The 22,399-nt window shown below is 38.4% G+C and overlaps 1 protein-coding gene across 4 annotated transcripts; it reads right to left on the reverse strand.

The window, feature by feature from the left end:
- Positions 1 to 1,895: 1,895 nt before the first annotated feature.
- Positions 1,896 to 21,138, reverse strand: aarsd1 (alanyl-tRNA synthetase domain containing 1). 4 transcript variants are annotated; one of them, XM_041231745.1, is made up of 17 exons: positions 20,908 to 21,138; positions 20,529 to 20,642; positions 20,011 to 20,077; positions 19,238 to 19,336; positions 18,272 to 18,361; positions 17,518 to 17,580; positions 12,017 to 12,145; positions 10,709 to 10,868; positions 9,670 to 9,727; positions 8,756 to 8,912; positions 7,751 to 7,867; positions 7,066 to 7,196; positions 6,791 to 6,857; positions 5,497 to 5,588; positions 4,394 to 4,448; positions 4,036 to 4,130; positions 1,896 to 2,209 (listed from the first exon to the last, which is right to left on the reverse strand). In XM_041231745.1, exons 1-17 carry the CDS (start codon positions 20,934 to 20,936, stop codon positions 2,074 to 2,076), a joined length of 1,659 nt encoding a protein of 552 aa, XP_041087679.1. In that variant the 5' UTR covers positions 20,937 to 21,138; the 3' UTR covers positions 1,896 to 2,073. The 4 variants fall into 4 exon arrangements, 3 of the variants coding, with proteins under 3 accessions (XP_041087679.1, XP_041087677.1, XP_041087678.1); XM_041231743.1 differs by lacking the exons at positions 17,518 to 17,580; positions 18,272 to 18,361; positions 19,238 to 19,336; ... (1 more) ...; positions 20,529 to 20,642; positions 20,908 to 21,138 and adding an exon at positions 14,355 to 14,511; XR_005947669.1 differs by lacking the exons at positions 1,896 to 2,209; positions 4,036 to 4,130; positions 4,394 to 4,448; ... (6 more) ...; positions 10,709 to 10,868; positions 12,017 to 12,145 and adding exons at positions 15,518 to 15,729; positions 16,263 to 16,325.
- Between the last annotated feature and the right edge of the window lie 1,261 nt (positions 21,139 to 22,399).

The raw sequence follows: 22,399 nt of genomic DNA on the forward strand, positions 1-22,399 counted from the left end.
AGATACACCAAGATGTTTGTCATATCTTCCAGTTTATATTAATTTGCACTACAAACCGGTTTGCTGTTTTAATCATGTTGTTTTGGTATTTTATTTGTAGTAGGCCTACATACCAGTCATTTTCTGTAACTTCGGTCGGATCCAGTTGTCAGATATTCAGTTTTATTTTAATCCTTTTAGTTGGTATCAGCCATATTTTTGTGAAACTGACTATATTCATTTTTCACTGTGGCTATTTTAATATTTTTCGACAGTATTTACATTGCTACAAGCGACGACTTAACCACCCAATTCTCGCCTCTCAGTTACAAAAACCTCGAAATTAAATTAATACCACACTTAAATGACTGGCTTTTTTTTTTTTTTTTTTGTAAATACAATTTGACTTTAAATTAATTATTTAATTAATAATCTTCATTCCAACAAAGCATCTTAAACTAGTGTGCTGTTAGCCAATGGGACTGAATCACCTAGCAACAGTGTTAGGCAGAATATGCAGGAAGGCAGGCACCACACAGATACACAACTAAGCAAGGCTTTTTTGATAGCTATTTAAAGTCAGAAAAATGAACTGAAACACATATAGTTATATTATAATTGTTTTTACTTGACAACAACGCACCCAGGTCAGCCAGGGTGTCCTCAGCTCACCGCACACCAGCGACCCCTGTAGTCTGGTCGTGCACCTGCGGGCTTGCCTGTTAGCTGCCCGGGAGCTGCGTTGTCCTCCTATGCTGTAGCTCCTGGGTGGCTGCTTGGTGAGTCTGCAGTGTGTAAAGAAGCGGTCGGCTGACGGCACACGCTTCGGAGGACAGCGTGTGTTTGCCTTCGCCGCTCCCGAGTCAGCGAGTATTTTTTTTTTTTTTTTAAATGTATGTGTATGATTGGGGTGGGACACAAACACTATGTACATGTGCTAGACTTCCGAAACTTCTATGCCTCTCTACAAATATACCCAGAGTGCCTTTCTAGCAGCAGAGCGAACACAGGAAAAATAAATAAAAACTACTTGTCTGACGGGCAAAGTGTAACGGCAAATCTTCTTGTCCCAGGCGTCGGGCGATACGACTGGGCCACCCCTGCTTATTATTGCCATTTTGTTTTTCCTAACCTGTGTGGTCCATTGTGCAAATTCAAATACAGGTTGCACATGAAAGAGTTCAAACACCCTGGCGTATCAAACTGAAAAACATGCATCACGGGGCTGGCAATTATTAACCTGTTTATCAGCTTTTTCTCGACACGTTGTCACAGGCGGCCAGGGGTTCACTGTGTGCCTCCTTGCATATTTTAAAAAACACAGCAATATAAAATGTTTGTAATCGAAATTGTGGCTCTAGTTCCCAATAACAGCATACAGCAATGACTATGATTATTATCTGAGCCCTAACTATCCAAACACCTATGTAATCCAAACAGCATCTTTTAATCTTTCTTGTGGTGTGCCGTGGCCGTCTGCCTGGTTGTTTGATAAAATGCGCTAGTCAGCACTCAATCTCTGTTATTTACAATTCAGTACTGCATATTATATATTTAGAAGGTATATCTTGAAGGATCATATACAACAATTTCAAAATTGTAATTTGATTATCCAGACAATTAAATAACCCTAACACACCCTGGCCATAATTAGTTTAAATAATAGAGGTATCATATTTAAGTAAAGGGTTAACCTAAGCTTTCTAATACCATTTATAACTTTTGCCTATTTGATTCACAGTACCATACATTTGCAAACAGGTTCCAAAAGAGGACTTGTCTCCCAACAACTGAAACAGCCGTTCTGGATCAAGCTTCTTTTAGATAAGTACACAAAAGGTTAAACTATGATTGCGTAAATAGACACAATAATAAGTTCTATTCTATAATGAGCATAAAAAAAGGTACTTCTGGTACACTGTGGACAAGAGAACTTATTGTGCAGGGACAAATTACATAATGAAAAAGTATAGTATGCATCACAATTTTTATATATCATTACTGGTTATGGTATGGTAGAATATGTAAAGGGGTCATAGAGCCCAGCTTAGCTTCCTACCCACAGTTTCAGGACTGTTTTACTTTCGTGATTCTTTATTCCTCTGAGCTGCGATGCTGTATGTTCTCATGCAGTAACACCTCCACCTCTGGCCGCTTGCCCATCTTGTTAGCTTTACCCTGGTATCGCCCCCTCTTCCCAGCTCCCTTCCCTTCCAGCAGCTCAGCCACTCTGTGAGAAGAGAGGAATCCTGTCAATATCCTTTTAGTGGCCCCAAGAAAAAAATAACAGGGGCTGTATTTATAGAACTTTACATTTATAGGAGACTTTACCATATGTATCAACTGTGAGTGCCCCTACACACCAGACACGATGCGACAAAATGAATAGAACCTATACTTTTAATTAGTATCTTTCACACCATATATGACACCACAGGAGGCATGGAGGCAACGCAAAATAAGTAGGATTGAATTCTATTTTTTGCGATTTCTTTGTGTAACATCTAGGGAACTGAGCAACCAGAGAACAGCTTGAATGCACACCATGGTGAAGCAGTACCCAAAATGACAAAGAAAAAAAATAATACTTGCCATGGAAAAATCCCAGAGCTTTGACAAAGATTGTTACAATTATAAAGATATACAGATGAAAGATAATATATGGGAGTTCATTTCGAAGGAACTGCATGATTTATTACCATATATGTTGAAAGATAGTCAGAGAATTTCCACATTATGACGAATATGTACCAGTCTCGATCATAGTTTTGTCAATAGCTATTTTTTATAATTTGATAGATCTGCCAGCTTTCAAATCTGTCGCATCGTATCAATGTTGATTCAGGTGTGTATGGCCACGTCACTGCAAAAGTATCTTGTCACCCGATGAAAAAAATCACATTGGTGTCTTTAAAAAGGTTAGCTTTAAAAACAAAATATTCTACAATTTAGCATTTACTGTTTTTCAGGTAAGCATTTAAATATTTAGAAACATTTGTTGTTAATAAATGCGACAACTTTTTTCTCCTTTGATAAATATTATGTTAAATTGTGAAATTTACAAAAAAATAGTCAAACTAAATACTGTACAGCTGTACCATACACAAAACTACAGCTCTCGTGCTCAAGCAGGTTTTTTTTTTTTTTTAAGCCCTCAAACAAAAAACAACAAACTATCCTTAAAACAGAATATCTTTGGCAAATCATATTTTTAAGACATTCCTAAAAATATATTTACAAAATATAGCGATACAAGATACAGCGGTACCTTCGGCCTATTAACTTTGTTCGTGCATCTTTTGGCAAACTGGTTCATTAATAACTATAATTAATAACTGTCTTTCGTTGAGTGTGATGTCAGTAGCACGGCTCGGCTCTGCAGTGGAAAAACAACACCTTAACCGCACTGTGAGGGCTCAGTACAGACCCAGCGTGGCTCGGCTGTACAGTGGAAAAGAGGCATCGAGTATTGCTGTTGTGACTTTTGTACTGTTTGTAGTGAAGTCTAATTCCCAGCCTTCAAGTATTTTGTTCTTTTGTTTGAACCTCTTATTTTGGCCTCACGTCTTGATTACTTTGTTCTGGTTTGTTTTGTGAATTAAAGTCTGCTCTACGCATAAGACTGCAGCTTTCTGACTTGGGCTCTCTTTCCTGTTGGTAACCAGACTGGGTCATGACACTATCCTGTCACAACAACTATTGTATCATGCAGTCAAAGTAAAAAGAGTTTAATTTTTGACTGCTCATTTTTTTACAGTGTGAAATGCTGTGAGAAGTAGCGGCACAATCACAGTCCTGACATTTTCATTTAGTTTTGTTTAGAGCTTTTTGTGTTATGGTTCGGTATTTTGTTCTTTTCATTTCTGAAACGTTTCATTTTCTTTGACGGGTGTTCAGGTTTGTGAAACATTCCTTTCTTTCGGGTTTGGACATGGCTTTATGCGTTGACAACAGTGCAGTTTATGATGCTATGCTTGGGTAAAATGGATCAAAACACAATACAATCAAAAGACTGCAGCATTATATAATACAAGCCAGAATGGTCTGAACTGTTACCTGGGTCCCAAAGTGTCCACCATCTCTATAGGTCCAGCCAGTAAGAACAACCCAGCTTCCTTTTCGTCCCCAACAGTAAGAAATATCAAAGTGCCCTGTAAATGAAATGTGATTATGGAAAATAACCCTAGTAACCCACCAAAACTCAAAGAAATGAGAGAAACACAAGAATTCTACACAGAAGAATTCTTGGTATTTATGTTAAATGTCTTATGACAGTTATTTAAACATTCCGTTACATGAACAAATACGAACAGTCATTTCTGCCACTGAATACATTTCAAGCAGTGTTTGAATATTAAATACTTTTCCCAGCACCATACTTAGCTGACAAATAAAGACACAAAGAAGGACTGACCTCTGTGCCTATTTCATTAGCAATGATGTTCATAAACTCACTGTCTCCATCTTTCCTGCAATTACAAAAAAAGACAGCGATGTTGTGATGCAGGCAGTACAAATACACCTTTCAAGCAGGGCTATCCCAGCTAGAATGGGGAAACAATATGAACATTGTATATCGACATCACGGACATATTTTCGACCGATAATATCCAAGTCTTCCAAAACACAGATATCAAAACACAATTGCAATATCAAACATTACTGATATTTACATATCAAAAGCAAACATTTACTTTAACTTAGTGGTGCTTTGTTTCACAATATCCATGGAGAAAAACAAGGCCTTGTTATTTTGTTTTACATTCCATCATCAGCCACCTCAAAACCGAAATATTTCTATACTTCACTGTGCAGACTCTAGCCAATCCAAACGTAATTGAATCTTCAGCTGCTCTGTGTATAAATGCTGACTCACAACACCTCTAAAAGTATTAAGTACCATGTCATGCTCAGTGTTGCATTATTTTGAGATGTGTTTTGATGTTTTAAAAGTACATCTTACTTCTAATATCGAAGGTTCACACTTAAAAAATCCATTAGTAGCGTATAATGAACCACGATGCATGCATATCTCAAAATAATGCAAAACAGATGGCGAATGGTGCTTATGCAGCACGCAAATAAAAAAAAAAACCTGTAATTAGTTTCACTATTGCTCTATTAAACTGTTTCAGTTTGCATATACTGTTCATGTGTCATTATAATTACATTAGTGCATAGTCAGTTTATGCAAGTACTCTCCAAACGAATCCAATTATTTTTTCTGCTACGTGCTTGTATTGTCAAATAAAGACAAGGTGACAGCAGAAATCAGCAGAAGGGCCCGCTGTTTAGATCCTTGAAGAAAGAGAAGCTGCATCATTTAAGAGTAGGGTGTAAAGTTCAGAGTTCCAGGTCTGTTTTTGTTATCGTTTGTTGCATTACCATAGATATTATGTCTAACGCTTCTACTAATACACAATAAACCATTTTCTTTTACTTTTCATAAAACTGTTATACGCAGTTGAATTATTTATGTTTGTCAATTGCATCAGATTAGACAAGTAAACTTCTTACCTGTGTAAGCAGAACAGCTTTCCACGGTTCGGGTTACTCTTGAAATTTTGTGCGATAAGAACAGCCAAGTCTCGAAGCAGATTAAGATTGTTCTGCATATAAAAAATACGAAATGTTAGGGACTAGAAGAGGCTTATCCCAGGACATCCTCCAGTTCAACCCAGCTACTGTGAAGCTACTGCGCTTCTATTTTGAACAACCTCAGCATTTTAGTTGCTATTTTACACATTAATCATCATCTTCTGTTCTGAACTGTTCTACAGTACACCTTCTGTTTATCCCCAATGCAGTGTTTAACAAATTTTGGGAGCCCTTATGCTAGTAATCCTTGCTCTGTTACAGTACTGTATTTATTCTGACTACTACATGTTATAACTTGTAAGGTGTGTGTGTGTGTGGGAATGTGGCTGGTGCCATCATTGAATGATTAATGGTTAATGAGACTCCAGTCACAGGTGTATAAGGGGAATGACGGGTGTTGGTGAGTTAATGTCTGTGTTGGAAGGTGCACGTTACTGTACAATGCTCGGTACCTGCCCGGGAGCTTTTTGTACAGACTTTTGTTTTGGCCTTTGTGCCTGTTTATTTTGTTAATGTGTTTTCGTTTACTGTTCTGTGTTAATTAAACGTGTGCAACAGCAATTAAACTGCAGCCATCTTGGAGGAGCGGCCTGCTTGAGTGCCAGAGAGGGAGGAGCAACCTGCCCGAGTGCCAGAGGATGAGGTCAGCTGGTACACATACCTCGGCACTTGCGAGGCCTCAAGTTGGTGCGTTGTCTGTGTGGAGTGGGGGGCACTTCGTGATTAACTGCCCCCCACTCCCAGAGGAGGAGGAACAGCTGCCGGCCCAAGGGCCCAAGAAGGGGGAGTCGTTGCCAGCTGCACGTGTGGAGGGGCCAGTGTTGCTGCCAGCATTGCCGCTGCCATCACTGCTGGAGTGCCCTGGGCCACTGCCAGCTACACATCAGGAGGGCAGCCTCCCTCAGCGCTCTCCAGGCCTTGAGTTGGTGCCACATCTGCAGGGAGTGGGGAAACTTCACAGTCAACTGCCCATTCTAGGAGGAGAAGGAACAGCTGCCGGAGCACCCCGCACTGCTGCCGGAGTGGCCCCCCAGTAACATCCCCACGTCCCCCACCGGGCCGATGTCCAGGGTGCTGAACTAGCCAACTGATGCATACAGGACACTGCTTTGATCTCCTGGTACGCAAGCCCAGGTACAGAGAATGTATTTCTGCAAGTTGTTTAGCTCTCCTTTAAACCACATGCAAGTTAAAACGCAGCAACACAACCTACCTTTTGTAACACTTTAGCTGATTTCTGCAGTTTGTCTACAGCTTCAACATGGTCTTCAGGCCCAGTTCTATATAAAAATATATATTTAACAGTTACAACAAGCAAACCCAAAATATGACACAGTATTTAGCGACTAAGCCAGTGTCATTGCTAGTACTGCATCTATCTTACATACAGTATAGTAGTTAATTCAATCCATGTTCTGAGTATCTTGCAGTAAATGACCAATGTATTTATGTTGTAAAGACACTGGCTAGCATGCAATTCATACTTACTTGAGCAGGGAGGTCAATGCCTTTTCCACACTGTAACTTCTCTCAGCGTATTTTAACACCCTGCTCCCAGCCAAGAAAATAAGGTTGGTTTTGTTCTTCTTCCCTTTTTCTGTTCCAAGAATTTTTATAGCCTATGAAAATACAAGAACACTAACACAACATTTCAACCACGCTCAACGTGAGCAAAGTAATAGGCGTGCTAAACAAGGTCTTAAAATTACTACAGTACCAGCATTGTAACTCCCCACACTTCTTTTGGCTATGCTTATTTTTTTAAACTTTAAACTCTGGTCTGCAGATATTTCAAAACAGGGGAGTTTTGTTCCCCTGTTCTTTACACACAGAGTGGCGAGGGTATGGAATGGGTAGCCAAGAAATTCTGTTGCTGCCGAGTCATTGGAATCCTTGAATACCTGATGTTTTTGGATTAAACAGCTACTAGGAGCCAGACTAGCACTGATGGGTCAAAAGACTGTCCTATGTTCTCTTTCACCCAATTCCTAAACAAGTTCACACAAGGTATTTGGGCAAAATAAAATTGAGTTGTTGAAGAGAGAAGTGGCATGGCTTTATTTTAAAAACACAAAGACAAAAAAAAGAGAAGGGTTGGGTAAGAGAGAAAGAATTGCTAAATAGACAGCAATGTCACTATTGATGATTTAGGTTAATTGCGATATTCTCTTACCTGCAAGTGGCTGAGGTTTGAAACATGTGTCCCACAGCACATGTTGGCATCAATTCCTTCAATATCAATTATCCGAATGGGGCCTGTATGGTCCTCTGGTAGTCCGCGGCTTCGTACCTGGGAAGAATGAACAGGCGGAAAAGGATCTAGAGCTCACAGACGATTGCTTACAAGCTACAAGTTAATTTGCTGTTATTATCCATCCACCATGAGTTAACACAGATCTGTTCAAAAGCAAACATACTTTATGGTCAAGATTATCAAAGCCCTTGCTCCAAATTGTCATTAGCACAATTAAGAAAGGAACAATGCATCCAATAGATTTACCAAACCAAAACCTTCAGGAGCTTGTAAGTAGCCTCATGTTGTTTTGTGTTAGTGTTAGTCTTGTTTTGTTGTATTAGTTTTAGAATTTCTGTCAGATCTAAAAAGACAGTTTTTGTTTTAAATGTAGTCACCTTAAAGATATTGGCCTAAGGCTAAGCACTACATTAGCCTCTCATGGTGTTCAAGCTTGGTCCCCCCCCCCCCAAATAGAAGACATGTGTTCTGTGCCCCAATGTGTTGCATAGGATCCTAATCCACTAGGACTAAACTAAAACTAGTTTCCCTTGACCAAGGATGTTTTCAGAACCCAGGTCTCCAAAGGTAAAAAGATTTAAACACACACACACACACACACACTCTCTATGCCACCTACTTTGTTAATATGGCCTCTAGATGTGTTCACTCCACTTATTTGCTACCCAGCCTTTTGAAATCAAAGTATCCAATATGTATGTTTATTGTTTAGTAAACCCAAATAACAAGTGCACATGCAAACAGAGGGCCATCATTATCCTATAATTAGGTTAAAATGTGTATCAAATCAAGAGCTTATCAGATTACAGCCAAATGCAATCTGAAACGTCTGTAGGAAGCTAGGGGTGTATGACACACTGGCAAAACCAAGGCATATAGAGTAGACACAATCAGTAACATCAATCCATAACACCAGATATCTACCTGTTCAACAGATGGGTCATCCACCGCTACCACTTTGACACTGACAGGGACTTGTTCCCTGATCTTCTCGTTCACCGCTTTCTCTAGAGCTTCTACCTGCCCAGGCTCCATTGACGGGGTGTCAAGCTCAATAACACTGCGTTGTCGACCCAATTCCCTTTTCAAACAGCACAGAAATACTATCAATAACTACCGCATTAACTTCAGTAGTGCTCAACTAAGAAATACTAAAACAAAACATTAATAACAAACGTTTCTACAAGAAGTACTTCGAAGACAATGAAAAAGATTTAATTGAAACTGTGTCACAGAGGAAGAAACGAGAAAGAAATACTGAAAAAATGTGATTTGGAACGCTGAATTCTGATTGGAAAAATCTGTAGGAAATAATCAGTTGAAAATTCATGTGATCATACTTTCTGATGTATCATATAATATTAGAGGTGTGTATCATGACACATGACCAAAAGCAATTGTAGTCCAAATAGATCTAGAATGAGGAATACATAGGATGTATAAATTGTTTTGAATAGATATGGTCACATTAAAATCCATTTTAACAAAACAGACCATCATTAATAATCATTTTATGTTCTTACACATCAGTCGCCAATTAGGACCATCACATGTAGTATAGTGAACTGCATATAGACATCACTGTAGTATGTAATGCTATCAGACTGTATGCTAAATCAGTAGCGAATAATCCAATGAAGCCATTGGAATGCAGAGACTAAAACACTAGTGTTAATATCCCGTTTTTGCTCACAAACAGCACTGAACCTTGTTGGATTGTAATGTGAAGAAATGCTTGCACATGGCATGAACCTGTATTCAAATGGGCATCTTCTTTAATGGGACAGCAGGGCATTGTTGAGCATGATTTTCAACTTCAGGAGGAAAAACATGCTTACCACGACGTAGTTTTGAAGCCAAACATAGAGTCTGCAATGGCTGTTATTAAGTGTTGCCCTGAAAGAAAAATGAAAAAAACCCAAAGGCAAATTATTTAAGCCAAAATCAAGGACAGTAAAATGTAAAATCTTTGTAAGATCAACCAAACAAAAACAACAAATACTACCAATGCTGCAAAGAAAATTGTTTATTTTATTATTATATGACCTAGCTGTACATTATAACTTTCACAGTAAGCTAATGAAAAGCTGCTGTATGACGAGTCTGCCTTTCCACTGCGCAGCACTGCTGTGCTCAGTCACGCATTTCTTGTTGTAGATCATGCATTTTGAGCGAAATACTTTTAAAGCTTTAAAAACCTGTGTACCAAAAGGGTAAATTAAACATAATGTTGATGGACCAATAGTTTATTACCTTAATCTCCTGCTTCCTCGCTCAACATGTACTGAGAATGCTTTACTAACTGGAAAGAATGGAAAACAGCAGTACAGAGGTAACTATTACACAAGACAGGGTTTTTTTTTTTTTTTAAAACTGTACCCCTTCTGTCTGGAGGTTTCAGCTCATGTACCCCTTTACAATTTTTCGCTCTACTGAATGGTCTTCTAGAAGAATTCACCTGGGGATTTTCAGCCCCGCTGAGTTCTGAAATGCCAATCACCCTCCTTCATATTTCTTTTGCAAGTAGGAAATGTATCATTTTTTGACTCTATAGATAGGATAACCTGGATGCACTATCAAACATTATAAACAAATTCAACCAGACACTATTACTGTTAGTAAAATGTAGCCACGCCTAATAATAAATAAAAATTGGCAAAGTATGATTATTATTTATGTTTACCGGTTTATTTTAACTTCTAAAAAATGCAGAAAGAAAGTGCTTCGCTAATTAGTATTCAATTATACGACAAGTTGAAAATGGGTAAAGTTCATGAGCAGCACAGATCTTGTCAAAAGAAGTGAACTAGTACGATTATGCAATTTCTCCCAACGGTTCTTGACTAGAGCACTTCAGTAAGTATATCTGTCCTGTACCCGAGTGCTGCTGCATGTGGTTGAATCTTCTTTCCCAGTCTACCTTCATCTGCACTTCCACTCCCACCTCCAGAGGAGAGGTGACAAAATGAACCGCATCGGCACCCTGGCGAGTGACTCGCAACACAGGGACATCATTGAGGACACCCTGGTCATCTGGCTAAAAGGACACAGAAAAACACTTTTTAAAATAAAAAAAAAAAAAAAAAAAAAGAGATTAAAATTGATAAAAAATAAATGGATGAAATAGTGCTCTAATGGAATTAGTGGACAGGACAGGACAGGAAAGTACGACCACAGTCGCAATCACTACTTATTCAAAAAGCACTGTTTACATTATCTAAAGCCTCAGACAACTCTTGACTATACTGGACTACAATGACACACAACTGTACCAGTACTTGCACCAGCTTGTACTTGTACTGAACTGCTCTATAATTTGCTGTATTCTACTGCTACTCTTCATTATAACTACTTCCTGTATCTTGTACTTGATTTACTCTTATAGGTATCCACATTCATGGTTTTTGTAATTGCTCTTATTTGAAATCTTTCTTATCCACTTATCATACTTGCTACATGCTCTTAATGGAATGTACTCTTAAGCAAATATTTTTTACTATAATGCTTACTGAATTTTTACTGTATTCTTTATTTTGCTCTTACTGACTTTACCATACTTTATAACTGCTCTTATCTGTAATGTGATACTCTGTATTGTGACATATGTTGTAACGACTAAGTCGATCTGGAAAAGGGCATCTACTATGAAATAAACGACAACAACAACAAAGGTAGTTTAGCTGCAGGGACCCCAAGTGACTAATCCTCATCCAACTGCAGGGATAAAAATAAGACTTCCAGTGCATAGCAGTTTGATCCACTCCTGGTTTGGAGTTTACTAATATACCCCTGGGCTTATTACATATACACTGTGGCTATTAAAGCTCATAGTAAAATATGGAATGGCTGAAACTGCTATGAGATAGGAGACTTATTTCCATCCCTAAACAACTTGCTGCAATAGGTTTTACAGGACATCCTCAAGTTTACTCAAGTTTACATCAAAGGTTCACATTTATGTAAAAGCACAAATGCCCTTATAAAAGTTTACCCCAGTATTTGTGCTGTTTTCCTATGCATTTACCAAAGTTAAAGCTGTTTTTTTTTTTTTTTTTTTTTTAAATATGCTTTACCATACTTCGCTGGTCTTTACAATGCTTAACAATGGTTTAACATGCTTCCACTTTGTTGTATTAGAATTTGCTATGCTTTTTCCATGGTAAATATTTAAAGGTGTAGCTGTACCTGACCCCCTCCCTCTGGAAACAGTATGGTGTCCTTCAGGATGATGTTGAACCCCTTCACTTTCTCCTTCTTCCCGCTGTTGTCTATTTTGAGCTCAGCAGGTCGGCATGACACCACGGAAGTTGTAAACTGAAACCAAAACGCAGCAGCCCTGGTGTTAAAACCACACACAAAAACAGCGTACAGTAAGGTAGCACCATCATTACTGCTGTTTTATAACTTGTTATCCAGAAAGACAACACTCTGCAGGAAAACAATGTGGCATTCAAAGCGTTAAGGCTGGTTTATATTCCATCGCTCGACTGTCGTTGAAGAGCAAGAAGACCTGCGATCATCGCTGTTGTGTCGCCCGAGACAGCCCAATCCACCTTTTCCAGTGCTAGGCAAATTTGTGGATTGTGAAATTTCCTAAGGATTGTGGCATAACTGACATTGGCTGAGCCTTTTCCAATCAACTCCGTTCCATGCTGCGGGACCTCAACTGTAAGGAATCTCAGCTCCTTCTCAGAAAACTTCTCTTTTTTCCGTGCCCTTCCTCCAACATATATATTTTTTTTGGTTAGTATTTTCATGATCCACAAATGTTGCACAGTGCCTACTCCTAACTGTCACCTCTGGGCTGCAAGTGTGGCAGCTAAATAGACCAATGTGTTCATTAAGACCCTCTATCATAACTGCAGATCATTATTTGTGCGTGTTGACTAATTTGCATGGCTCTTAATCTTACAAAAGGTGCAGTGTCAAATAATTGCCTGGCAAATAATTACTTACAGATTATTGAGAAAGAAGTAATTTTTCTGATTTTCTGACTGCTTTTTGGGATTTGGGGACTGTTTTTTAGGGTTCAATTTGGGGGCATTAATCAGGGTGTTTGTTCCCAGAAATAGCCCCAGTGACATCAAAAAAAGGGTAATTTACTCCAAACAACCTCACCACTTCACCAGAATTGCTCCTGAGTACATGAGTTTTGGGTTCCGTTTGGCCCTAACCTTTTCAGGTTTTTTAGGGGGGCTGTCCCATTGAAATCCCATTGGGTTTTGGGGACCAGGTTAGGGGTATTAAAAACTGACTCTCAGGGCTGGTTTTGGGCCCGTTTATTTGTAATTTGGGGGCTGTCGCGGGCCACGCGTGCCCTCTTGGCCCTAACCCCTGTGAGTGTTTACTGATGGGTTTGCATGTGTGCAGGAGTCTTCAAAGTAACAGAGCAAGTTATGAGTTTTTTCTCTTGATTGGTTCTTACTCTGACTGTATGGTTTTAAAAAATTATTTTTTTATTTATTTTAGGTTTTTTTGGGATTTTGCTTTAACCCCCAAGTGGTATAAATCAACACACATCAGGTAAAAATAATATATTTTTTAAAGACTATATACATAGCAATGGTACACAGTAATCCACAGCTCCACGTGTATTACTGTTATTTTGTGTGTATGTGTTATTATTATTATTATTATTTCACAACGTCAATACATTTATGCATCTGCTTTTTTTTTTGGGAGAACGACATATCGATAGTGAAAAATTAGGCGTCGGCCTAGCCTTAAATTTTTACCTGTTAACTTGAATTTATAGTAAATTATTTAAAGCCATTTACAGAAATAGAAAGAAAAAAAAAATGCAATTTTCAATACTAAACATAATGTAAACTAGCCTAATTTAAATATCAAAATGTCAACAATCGTAGCATAACAATGGTTCAATAATCGAAAACGGTCATTTTAACATCGTGGCAACCCTAATACATACAAACAACTTTAACATAACGTATACACGTTATTCTGACAGTTGAAACATTTAAATATATATAGCTTACCTTTTTGGAGGGACGGGATTTTGAAAACAAAACCAAATTTCTAACTCTCAAATTACACAACTGGTTATACCTCTCTGAATTATTATCAAGTGCCGCACGAAGGTGGGGGGTGGGGGCAAGTCAAAAGGCAAGTGAATATCTTAATCTAAAATGGCCACAGGTCAGGAAATGTAGTCGAACTTGGTCCGTAAAAAAAGCATTTTACTCGTTTAAAACTTTTTATTTAAATTTCAGATGTGGTTAAGTAAAAAAAAAAAAAAACTACTGACAGCAACCTATTTGGGGTTTTGTTTGTTGAAATGTAAAATTATTTGACCACAACAGTAGTTACAATGAAATAACCAACACACAATCCGCATTAAAAAAAACAATTATTCAGATTAGTGTCTATGTATCAAAAGCAATAGTGTAGTGTATTGGTGTATTGTGTGTAAATGCACAGAATTGTATAGTGTCAGTGAGGTCGTCAGACCGGATTAGCCTGGACAGCTCGCATGCTGAATCAACGGGCAGGATTTACTGCTTACCTCTCTCATGTAGCAGTCCCTCTGACACTGAAACGCCATTGTTATTGTGAGCAGTTTTTATAGTAATAATGGTGGTGGTATTGCGTCTGTCTGCCGGTGTCTCACTGTTGCTAGAGTCACACAACCGGGAATCAGTAGCCCCTGGCGCAATGCGCATGCGTAAAATGAGATCGGCGCAAGCGCACGGTTAATTCTTCTATTGCTCGTGTAAAATGCGAGTGGCGTGCATGCGCAGCAGTCATTACTGTACTGACGTTTTTGACAGGACGACGTCATTTCTTTGTGATGTGGATGATCAGCTATGGGCTGTTTTCATTAAAAACGTGTTTGACGTGATCGCAATGGTCTTACTGCAACCTGTTGAGTTTTGCCTTGGTTAAAAATAAGTCTTTTTTTTTTTTTTTTCTTTTTTTGGTAATACAAGCCGACATAATATTATGCGCAGCTAATACAATATACTTGTCATTAGTCTAAGGAATTAATGCTTAGTGTGTTAACTGTGCAAACGACTTGTTAAATTAACGATTGTGTTGATTTGAAAGTATATATATATATATATATATATATATATATATATATATATATACATACACACACACACACACACACACACACACACACACACACACACACAAACACACAACACACACACATTGAATTTAAAAACTTTAAAGTAAATGATCACGAATGCTTTCTAATGAGAAATGTGAGAATGAATGTAACGTGGCATTGTGCCTCCTGCTGCTATGTCTAGAATAAACACAAGTCTGTAAATTATATTACAATGCATAATGTATTAGATATAACGTTATTGTTTACACATACCTGTTTATATATAGTATACACACACCACATACACACACACACACAGAAGATTGATATTGGGTTTATATACAGTAAGAAACACGGGATACCAAATTAGACAGCCCACAATATCATAACCTATGGCTGTATTATTTGGTACCCCCTATGTACTGCCTCACTTCCAGAAAGAAGTCCCTATCCCTGTTATCTGACTCAGGCTTCTAAACCCTCTCTCTGACTGTTACTTTATGGGAGCCAATGCATATTGTTTTTGACTGCGCCACCCTTAATTATACCAGGAGTAAGGAAAGCTAATTTAAATATCTTCCAAGAATAAGAGAAACAAAAAAACAGGTGGGCAGGTTTTAGCTTGTTTTAATAAATAGCAACTAGTCTACAAAACAATTTACACAACACAGTTTACTACTTGGTAGTTTTAAGAAGGGTATAACACACTTTATCCAACAAATATGTCGTAACAAAACAGTTTTGAAAAGCATATAAAACACAGGGCTGATGACTGAGCAGTTCTGAACTGGTGGGTTCTTCTCTGGTTTGTCAGCTTTATTTCCTGGAAGTTTTAAAAGAAAAAAGTAAGACACGGAAATTAAAACTCTTATTTCAGTAATCTGGCGAATCTTTCTGTCACAATATGTATAGTAACTCAACCCCACTTGCTCCTTACTTTCCTTTGCTGTCTTCCACAATTAAATCCTTATGGCTATGGAACATATTCTTCTGGGGTTTTTGTGTGTTTTTGTTGCAATTCCGTTTTAAATTCCAGAAGTGTGTAAATCCTCCCTATTGAACTGTAACATTGCTTTAAATCTTGCAAGCAAGAACAATCCTCCCTTTCTAATTGCAATCTCATTTTAAATCTTGCAAGCTTGTAAGTCCTCCAATAGAAACGTAGGAATGTGCTGCCACTCAGTAGTTGGGGTGGGTTTAAAGTATTCAGAGCGAATCAATGATAGATACAAGGCAGGACATTTAAAATCGAAAATTAGAAGCCCTATGCTCCTACCATGCTTTCACTGTGCTTTATTACACTTTGCCATGGGAGCATTTTTTAAGAGCAGGTGAGGCAGACTTGCAAACTCTTACAAGCTCCCCTCACAGAAGGAAGATGGTGGAGCTATCTTTATTCACCTTGTTGTCTCAGTCATCCTGTTGGGAAAGAAAATCAAAATATTAAAAACATGTTATTAGTACTCAAGTGCCAGAACTGAAGCAGAATTGTTGCAAATATATAGCAGTACTATGTTTCGATTACATAACACAATTCAATTAGGTGGGGGAAATGTGCTAGCAAGGGATGAGATTCCGTAGAACAGACAGTATGTTCAAACTACAACAGGATACATGGTGGTGCTTCATGCAATCAACAATACCATCACAAAAAGAGTTTGACCTTATTTCAAGAGACGGGTTAAACAGACCACCTGTATTCAAACCAAAGCTTCTGTTAATACAGTAGGTGCTGGTAAAGACAGTAAGTTACCCTGTCTGACACTGAGTTTTGTTGACATGGGTGACGTTTATTTGAGACAACTGGTGAACTGATACAGGATAGTAGGCCCATGTGCTGTAAACTGTGAAAGGTGTGCAGGATAAACACCGACGTATCAGAACTGGGGTTTGTCAGATTCACTAACCTCAAATCGACACGTGTGCTAAACCAAATTCATTTTTTGTTAAACATATTTGACTCCTTTCTCAATTTTATTTTAATTTAGGCAGTCCAAGATTAGTGCTAATTGGAGTCTGTGAAACCAGACGCATAAGAGTTACCCGACATGCGTTATGTTAAAACTTTGCTATAAGGGGTCTTAAAGTGTTGCAGAACCCCCTGCTGTGTTTGCAAGAAACACATTACTTTGTCTTTGCCATATCACATGTCCTTAGAAGAGATTGTTTTTTTCTCATGGCGAACGGTCACAGGAAATGTTGAGAAATGTATTGCCCAGTTGTTTTATGATCCATGATGTTTTCTAAATGTCAGCAATATGTTTCAAATTATAACACCGGGATACGGACATCACGGGACTCAGCAAAAGTAATGTGAAGCTTTGCAGGTTGTTCTAAACTTGCGTAAAACCTTACTCTAATTGTATGTACTGCACATTATACCTTATTTTCTAACTGTTCACTCTTTAAAAGCTTGCTGGAGTTCAGTTCCATTAATAACATCAGAACTGAAAGACAGACTTTAAGAAACTTGCCTTGTGCTAACGCTATGCAATGTTTGTCTACTTGACTGAGTTTAACCTAAGAATGCAGTTTCAAGATAAAATATCTAATCGTGAATGAATGCACTTCCACTGGAGGGTTGACTCTATCAGTAGTCTGGGACACTTACATCAAGGTCATCAAGGTCATCCATTTTGGGAGCAGACCCACCTTTACTCATGCTCTGTAACATCTGCGTGAAAAAGAGAATTCAGTGTGAGCTGAGCAAGAGGAGAAGGCAGGGACTGTATTTGAAACTGTGAGGTTAATCAAAAATGAGCAATGTGTAATTATTACATATATAACTAAACACCATCACCTTAAAAGCTGTGCCTTACTTTTTATCCACTATCTCTAGTACCCAGTTGACTAGAACAGGTGCTCCCAAACTTTCCTATCTTGCAGCCCCAAGTTTGGAAACCACTGAACTATAACACAGAGCTGCTATTTTCTAACACAGGCATTTAATATAACAACACTTTTAGTAATTGCAGCTAACAAATTCCAGATATCTTACCCATTTTGCACTTCCATTAGCTACAAAGGTCTCAAATGTGCAATGTTTAAAGAAACTTTTGCTTTAGCAAACATTTTCATTTTAAAACAGTCATCTGATTCTATCAGTCATACAAAAACAGCTTGTTATTGCCGCAAAAGAAGTGGTAGAGACAGAAATGACCCAGGAAGTGCAAGTCTAAAAGCAGGGATTTGCAAACAGAACTTTCTTTAGCCTAGTGTAGAATCAGATATAATATTTTCAAATACTAAACTGTATGTTTCAGACCTGTATATTTCTTTTAGCTACAATTACTTTAATTATATGTCAGTATCAATTTTTTTTTAAAACCGTACAGCTTTCATTAAAGTAACAGTAACAGACTCACATCAGCATATCTCTCGTACTCTGCCATACCATCATCCTCCTCTTGTTCCCAGTCTCTCCAGTTATCAAAGTCCACAGACAACCACACAGGCTGCAAAATAGAACATATTAGGATACCCCTAGACTGCAGTTTCAGCAGACATTGTGTTAAGACATGACTAACTCCAGAATATTTCCTATTAGTCGATCCACCATTTGGTGCTGCTGTAAGGAACTTTTTTGTCAAATTAAAATATATATTTGTTACAGGAATGGCTGAGTGGTGACGTGAAGCCAGGTGCAGGAACAAACACAGAAGCAAGTGTTGCAGGGCAAAAGGCGTTGTGGCGCAGTTTATTATCAAACAACAAAATAAAAGGTTTGAACAAAAATAAATGCACAGAGTAAAAATAAATAATCAAACAAAACAAAATCATGAGCACTAAGAAATACAAGTCAGGCTGGGCAGCAGCCTTCACTGATCCTTGATTTTTAGTTTCTTTCGTTCCAGATGCCTTCTCTCGCTTTCGTTCGCTCCACTACTCTCCACCCAGAGCGCAGAAAATGGCTGGCTTTTTACACAGGTGACCATCTCCCGATTAGCAACAATTAATCAATGAATGAACTCGGGAGATGGTCACCTTCTGCACAAGGGTTTTATGATGGGGCTTTTAACCTCATCCATGTTGCCAAACATTAACCAAACACACACGTCTATTCACCATCATTTACAATAAATAATTAAAATTGATTTAGCAATCACATCAAGTGTTGCAGGTGACTCAAGCAATTTTGTTAAAATTTATGCAGGGTGGAAAATTGCTTGAAATTATCACCTACCACTAGCTTGGAAATTGCCTAAAATTTGTATTGTGTTACCTTAAAATGAGAGGTTCAGACTGAACTTGGATTCAAACCTAGGTGAAATGGTACATACATTTATTAACCCATTGAATGACCCAGCCCCCTACTGTGTGGTGCTCTTTACCTTGCCTGCATCCTTCGTCAGACGAGGCCACGCCACGTTCTCTTTCTGTTTCCTCAGCATTACGTTGATTGTACGGTCATAGCGCCTCTCTCTGGAATCCTGTCAGAACACATGAGAAGATTTTCAGTTCCTTGTCATTTCAGGACAGCTCAGGTCTGTGAGAAGGATAGGGTCTTATTACCAGAGGTGCTCCCGGTATATTAATAACAACAACAACATATTTCAGCATGCAATGCACAAATTGTAACAGGCAATGTTGTGTGATGTACTGCCATTACAGAAATATATCTTTACCCTGTGTAACGGGCAGGGTTGTGTGATGCCTACAAAAATGACTACAATAGATTTAGAAGTGAGTAGTTTTTTGAGATTTACGATTATACTGTAAATTTAAATATAATATATAAATATAAATTGATAATAGCCATTTTCTATACTTTTGAGGCATAATCAATTAGGAAATAATGCTTACTACACAGGAACAAAAAAAAAAAAAAATTGTTACATAGTGTTATTATACCAGTACCTAAGGGTGCCACACTGGCAGCTTAATGAGCCTTCTGCACCATCTCTGTGGAACTCCCTCTGTCTCTGTCACTTTGTAAGTCTGAACTAAAGACGCACTTATTCTATTGAGTTTTAAAAAGATGACATATATCTCTGCAGTCTGGATAATGGTAAGGTACTCTATAAATTGAACTTTCCACATGTTTTATTTTGACACTGTGGTAGATAACAATTACAAAGTCAGCTGAAAGATGCTGTATACGTACCAGTGCCTGTACTTTATCATAAAAGTGAATCTCGTTGTAGATATTAGTATCATCTGCTGATTTACAACTGCAAAAATAAAAACGAATGTCATTTGAATGAACACTGTTAACTTCCCCTGTTTAATACAATAAACCCCAATGATGTACTTTGAATCTTCATAAGTAATCATTTATTATCTGTTTAATATCTTGTTATCGTTCTTTATCGGCTTGTTATTCACCAGGTTTAATTTCTGCTCTTAAAAGACCTTAGAGGGGTGCGCAGCTGTAATTCCTGCCCCCCGCCCCCCCCCAAGTATTTAATCTAAGCAGAACCCACTAAGGGTTTTCTATTTAATTCAAAGGCCAACATTGATTTATTTGCCTTTGGATAAAGTTTAAAATGTTAAACTATAAACTATTAACACCCCTGGAAGTAACTATAGGGTATCTTACAGAATACACATAACAGGAGATTAAACATGTAATCATTTATTCTGAGAATGTAGATGAAATCACGTCCACAAAGAATCACTCACCTGAATACGAGTTTGGTTTCTTGAATATCAACTTGGACGTCTTTACTGTCTTCAACAATGAAATTGACGTACACAAACTTTGGACGGTCAAACCACAGTGCATGTGCTGGTTGACTTAAAACACAAAAGATGGAAAGAAAAGTTTCTACATTGATTGCAGTAAAGTTTTAATAATGTATTAAATACCATCTAGTAACAATTTTGACACTCAATAGTGCTGAATTTACAAATACTAAAAGAAAATAAATTTTGACGAGGAGACCTTTTCAGTGTCTTCGTCGTGTTTGTTTAAAATGTTTTTAAATTTAAATGTTCATCTTATTTCCCTTCTCCTTTTTATTACTATCCAGTCTGCAGGTTCAAGTTTTGCTCTACATACCTGTCTTCCAGTCTGGTGATTTGGGGCATTGTGTTAATATCCAACAGCAGCAAGTTTGGATGAGAAGAATGAAATTCCGTTGAAATCTAAGCCTCTCTTTTCCTTTCTAAATCCTGCACAGAATATAGCAGCCTGCTTCCCCACGCTTTCTATCTCCTCTCTTATCGGTTTGCTATGTTTAGATGACCCACACTCAGCTGTTGCTTTCTTTTATAGCCATGTCAGGGAGCACCATGGTTATTTCCAGAGGCTTCTTTCCCTATACCCATCCTCTGTGTGAAATGGGACACCTCTCCTTCCTGGCTAGCTCTCTCTGAGTTTGCTATCACTTACTCCCTGGAGTGTCTTGGGGGTGCGCTGGTGGTAACAGCTGCCAAGTTTCTGAACAGCGCCTAAATTAAAAAAAAAAAGTGTTTGACTGTATTTGCAAGAGAAATGGTGCTTTGGGAAATTATGGCCATATTGGGCAATTCGTATTTAGGACCACTAATCCAAATTAAACTGTCCACATAGATGACTGTTGCATACATCTGAATCAAGAAGATGCGAAATTCTGTATCAAACCTCACAATTTAACCCCAAAATGACCTTTTTTCATAAAAATCCCCCTTTGCCTTCCCAGCGCAGTGAAACTGGTTGAAAATATAATGGAAGAATGTGGCAGGGCTGAGGCCCAGCACATGGAAAGTGTGGTTTTGATTTGTTTATTTTTCTTCCAGGGTTTGCTGTGTTTGGTTGCAGGGAAAATAATCTGGTGATTGGCCAGCTGCAGATCCCTAACAACAGAGGTGTCCACTCCCAAGTCCTAGAGTGCCATTCCACTCCAGGATTGACATGGAAAATGATATAATGAACTGCATGAGGGTCTGGATGGGGGTTTAACAATATAGAACAGGGTTGGAACAAAGACCAGGAGTGGAAGAGCCAAATTTAGACATCCTGCCTATGAAGCAGGCATTTGTGTCTCGAGATAATAGGGTTAGCTGACACACATTGTGCACAGAATATAGCGCCCTGCTTCCCCACGCTTTCTATCTCCTCTCTTTGTTATGTTTAGATGGCCCACACTCAGCTGTTGCTTTCCTTTATATCCATGTCAGGGAGCACCATGGTTACTTCCAGAGGCTTCTTTCCCTATACCCATCCTCCTTGTGAAACAGGACACCACTCCTTCCTGGCTCGCTCTCTGTGAGTTTGCTATCAATTACTCCCTGGAGTGTCTTGGGGGGTGCGCTGGTGGTAACAGCTGTCAAGTTTCTGAACAGCACCAGCTGTTTAAAGCCATATCTGGAGATAACACTTTATTGTAGTAAAGGATGGGGGGCAAATAGCTCTGGATTTTGACACTGAAATTTTTTAATAAAACCTGAGCTATAGGGTTTGCTGAGAGGTTAACTTGATAAATGCATGACCACGTGATGTGCAGGATGAGTCACAGTCAAGGGAGCGTAGTTTTGCTTCCTGGCTGTGCAAAGTTAAAAAGCTTTGCTGA

This window comes from Polyodon spathula, chromosome 28 (genome assembly GCF_017654505.1).
Source record: "Polyodon spathula isolate WHYD16114869_AA chromosome 28, ASM1765450v1, whole genome shotgun sequence".
NCBI lineage: Eukaryota > Metazoa > Chordata > Actinopteri > Acipenseriformes > Polyodontidae > Polyodon > Polyodon spathula.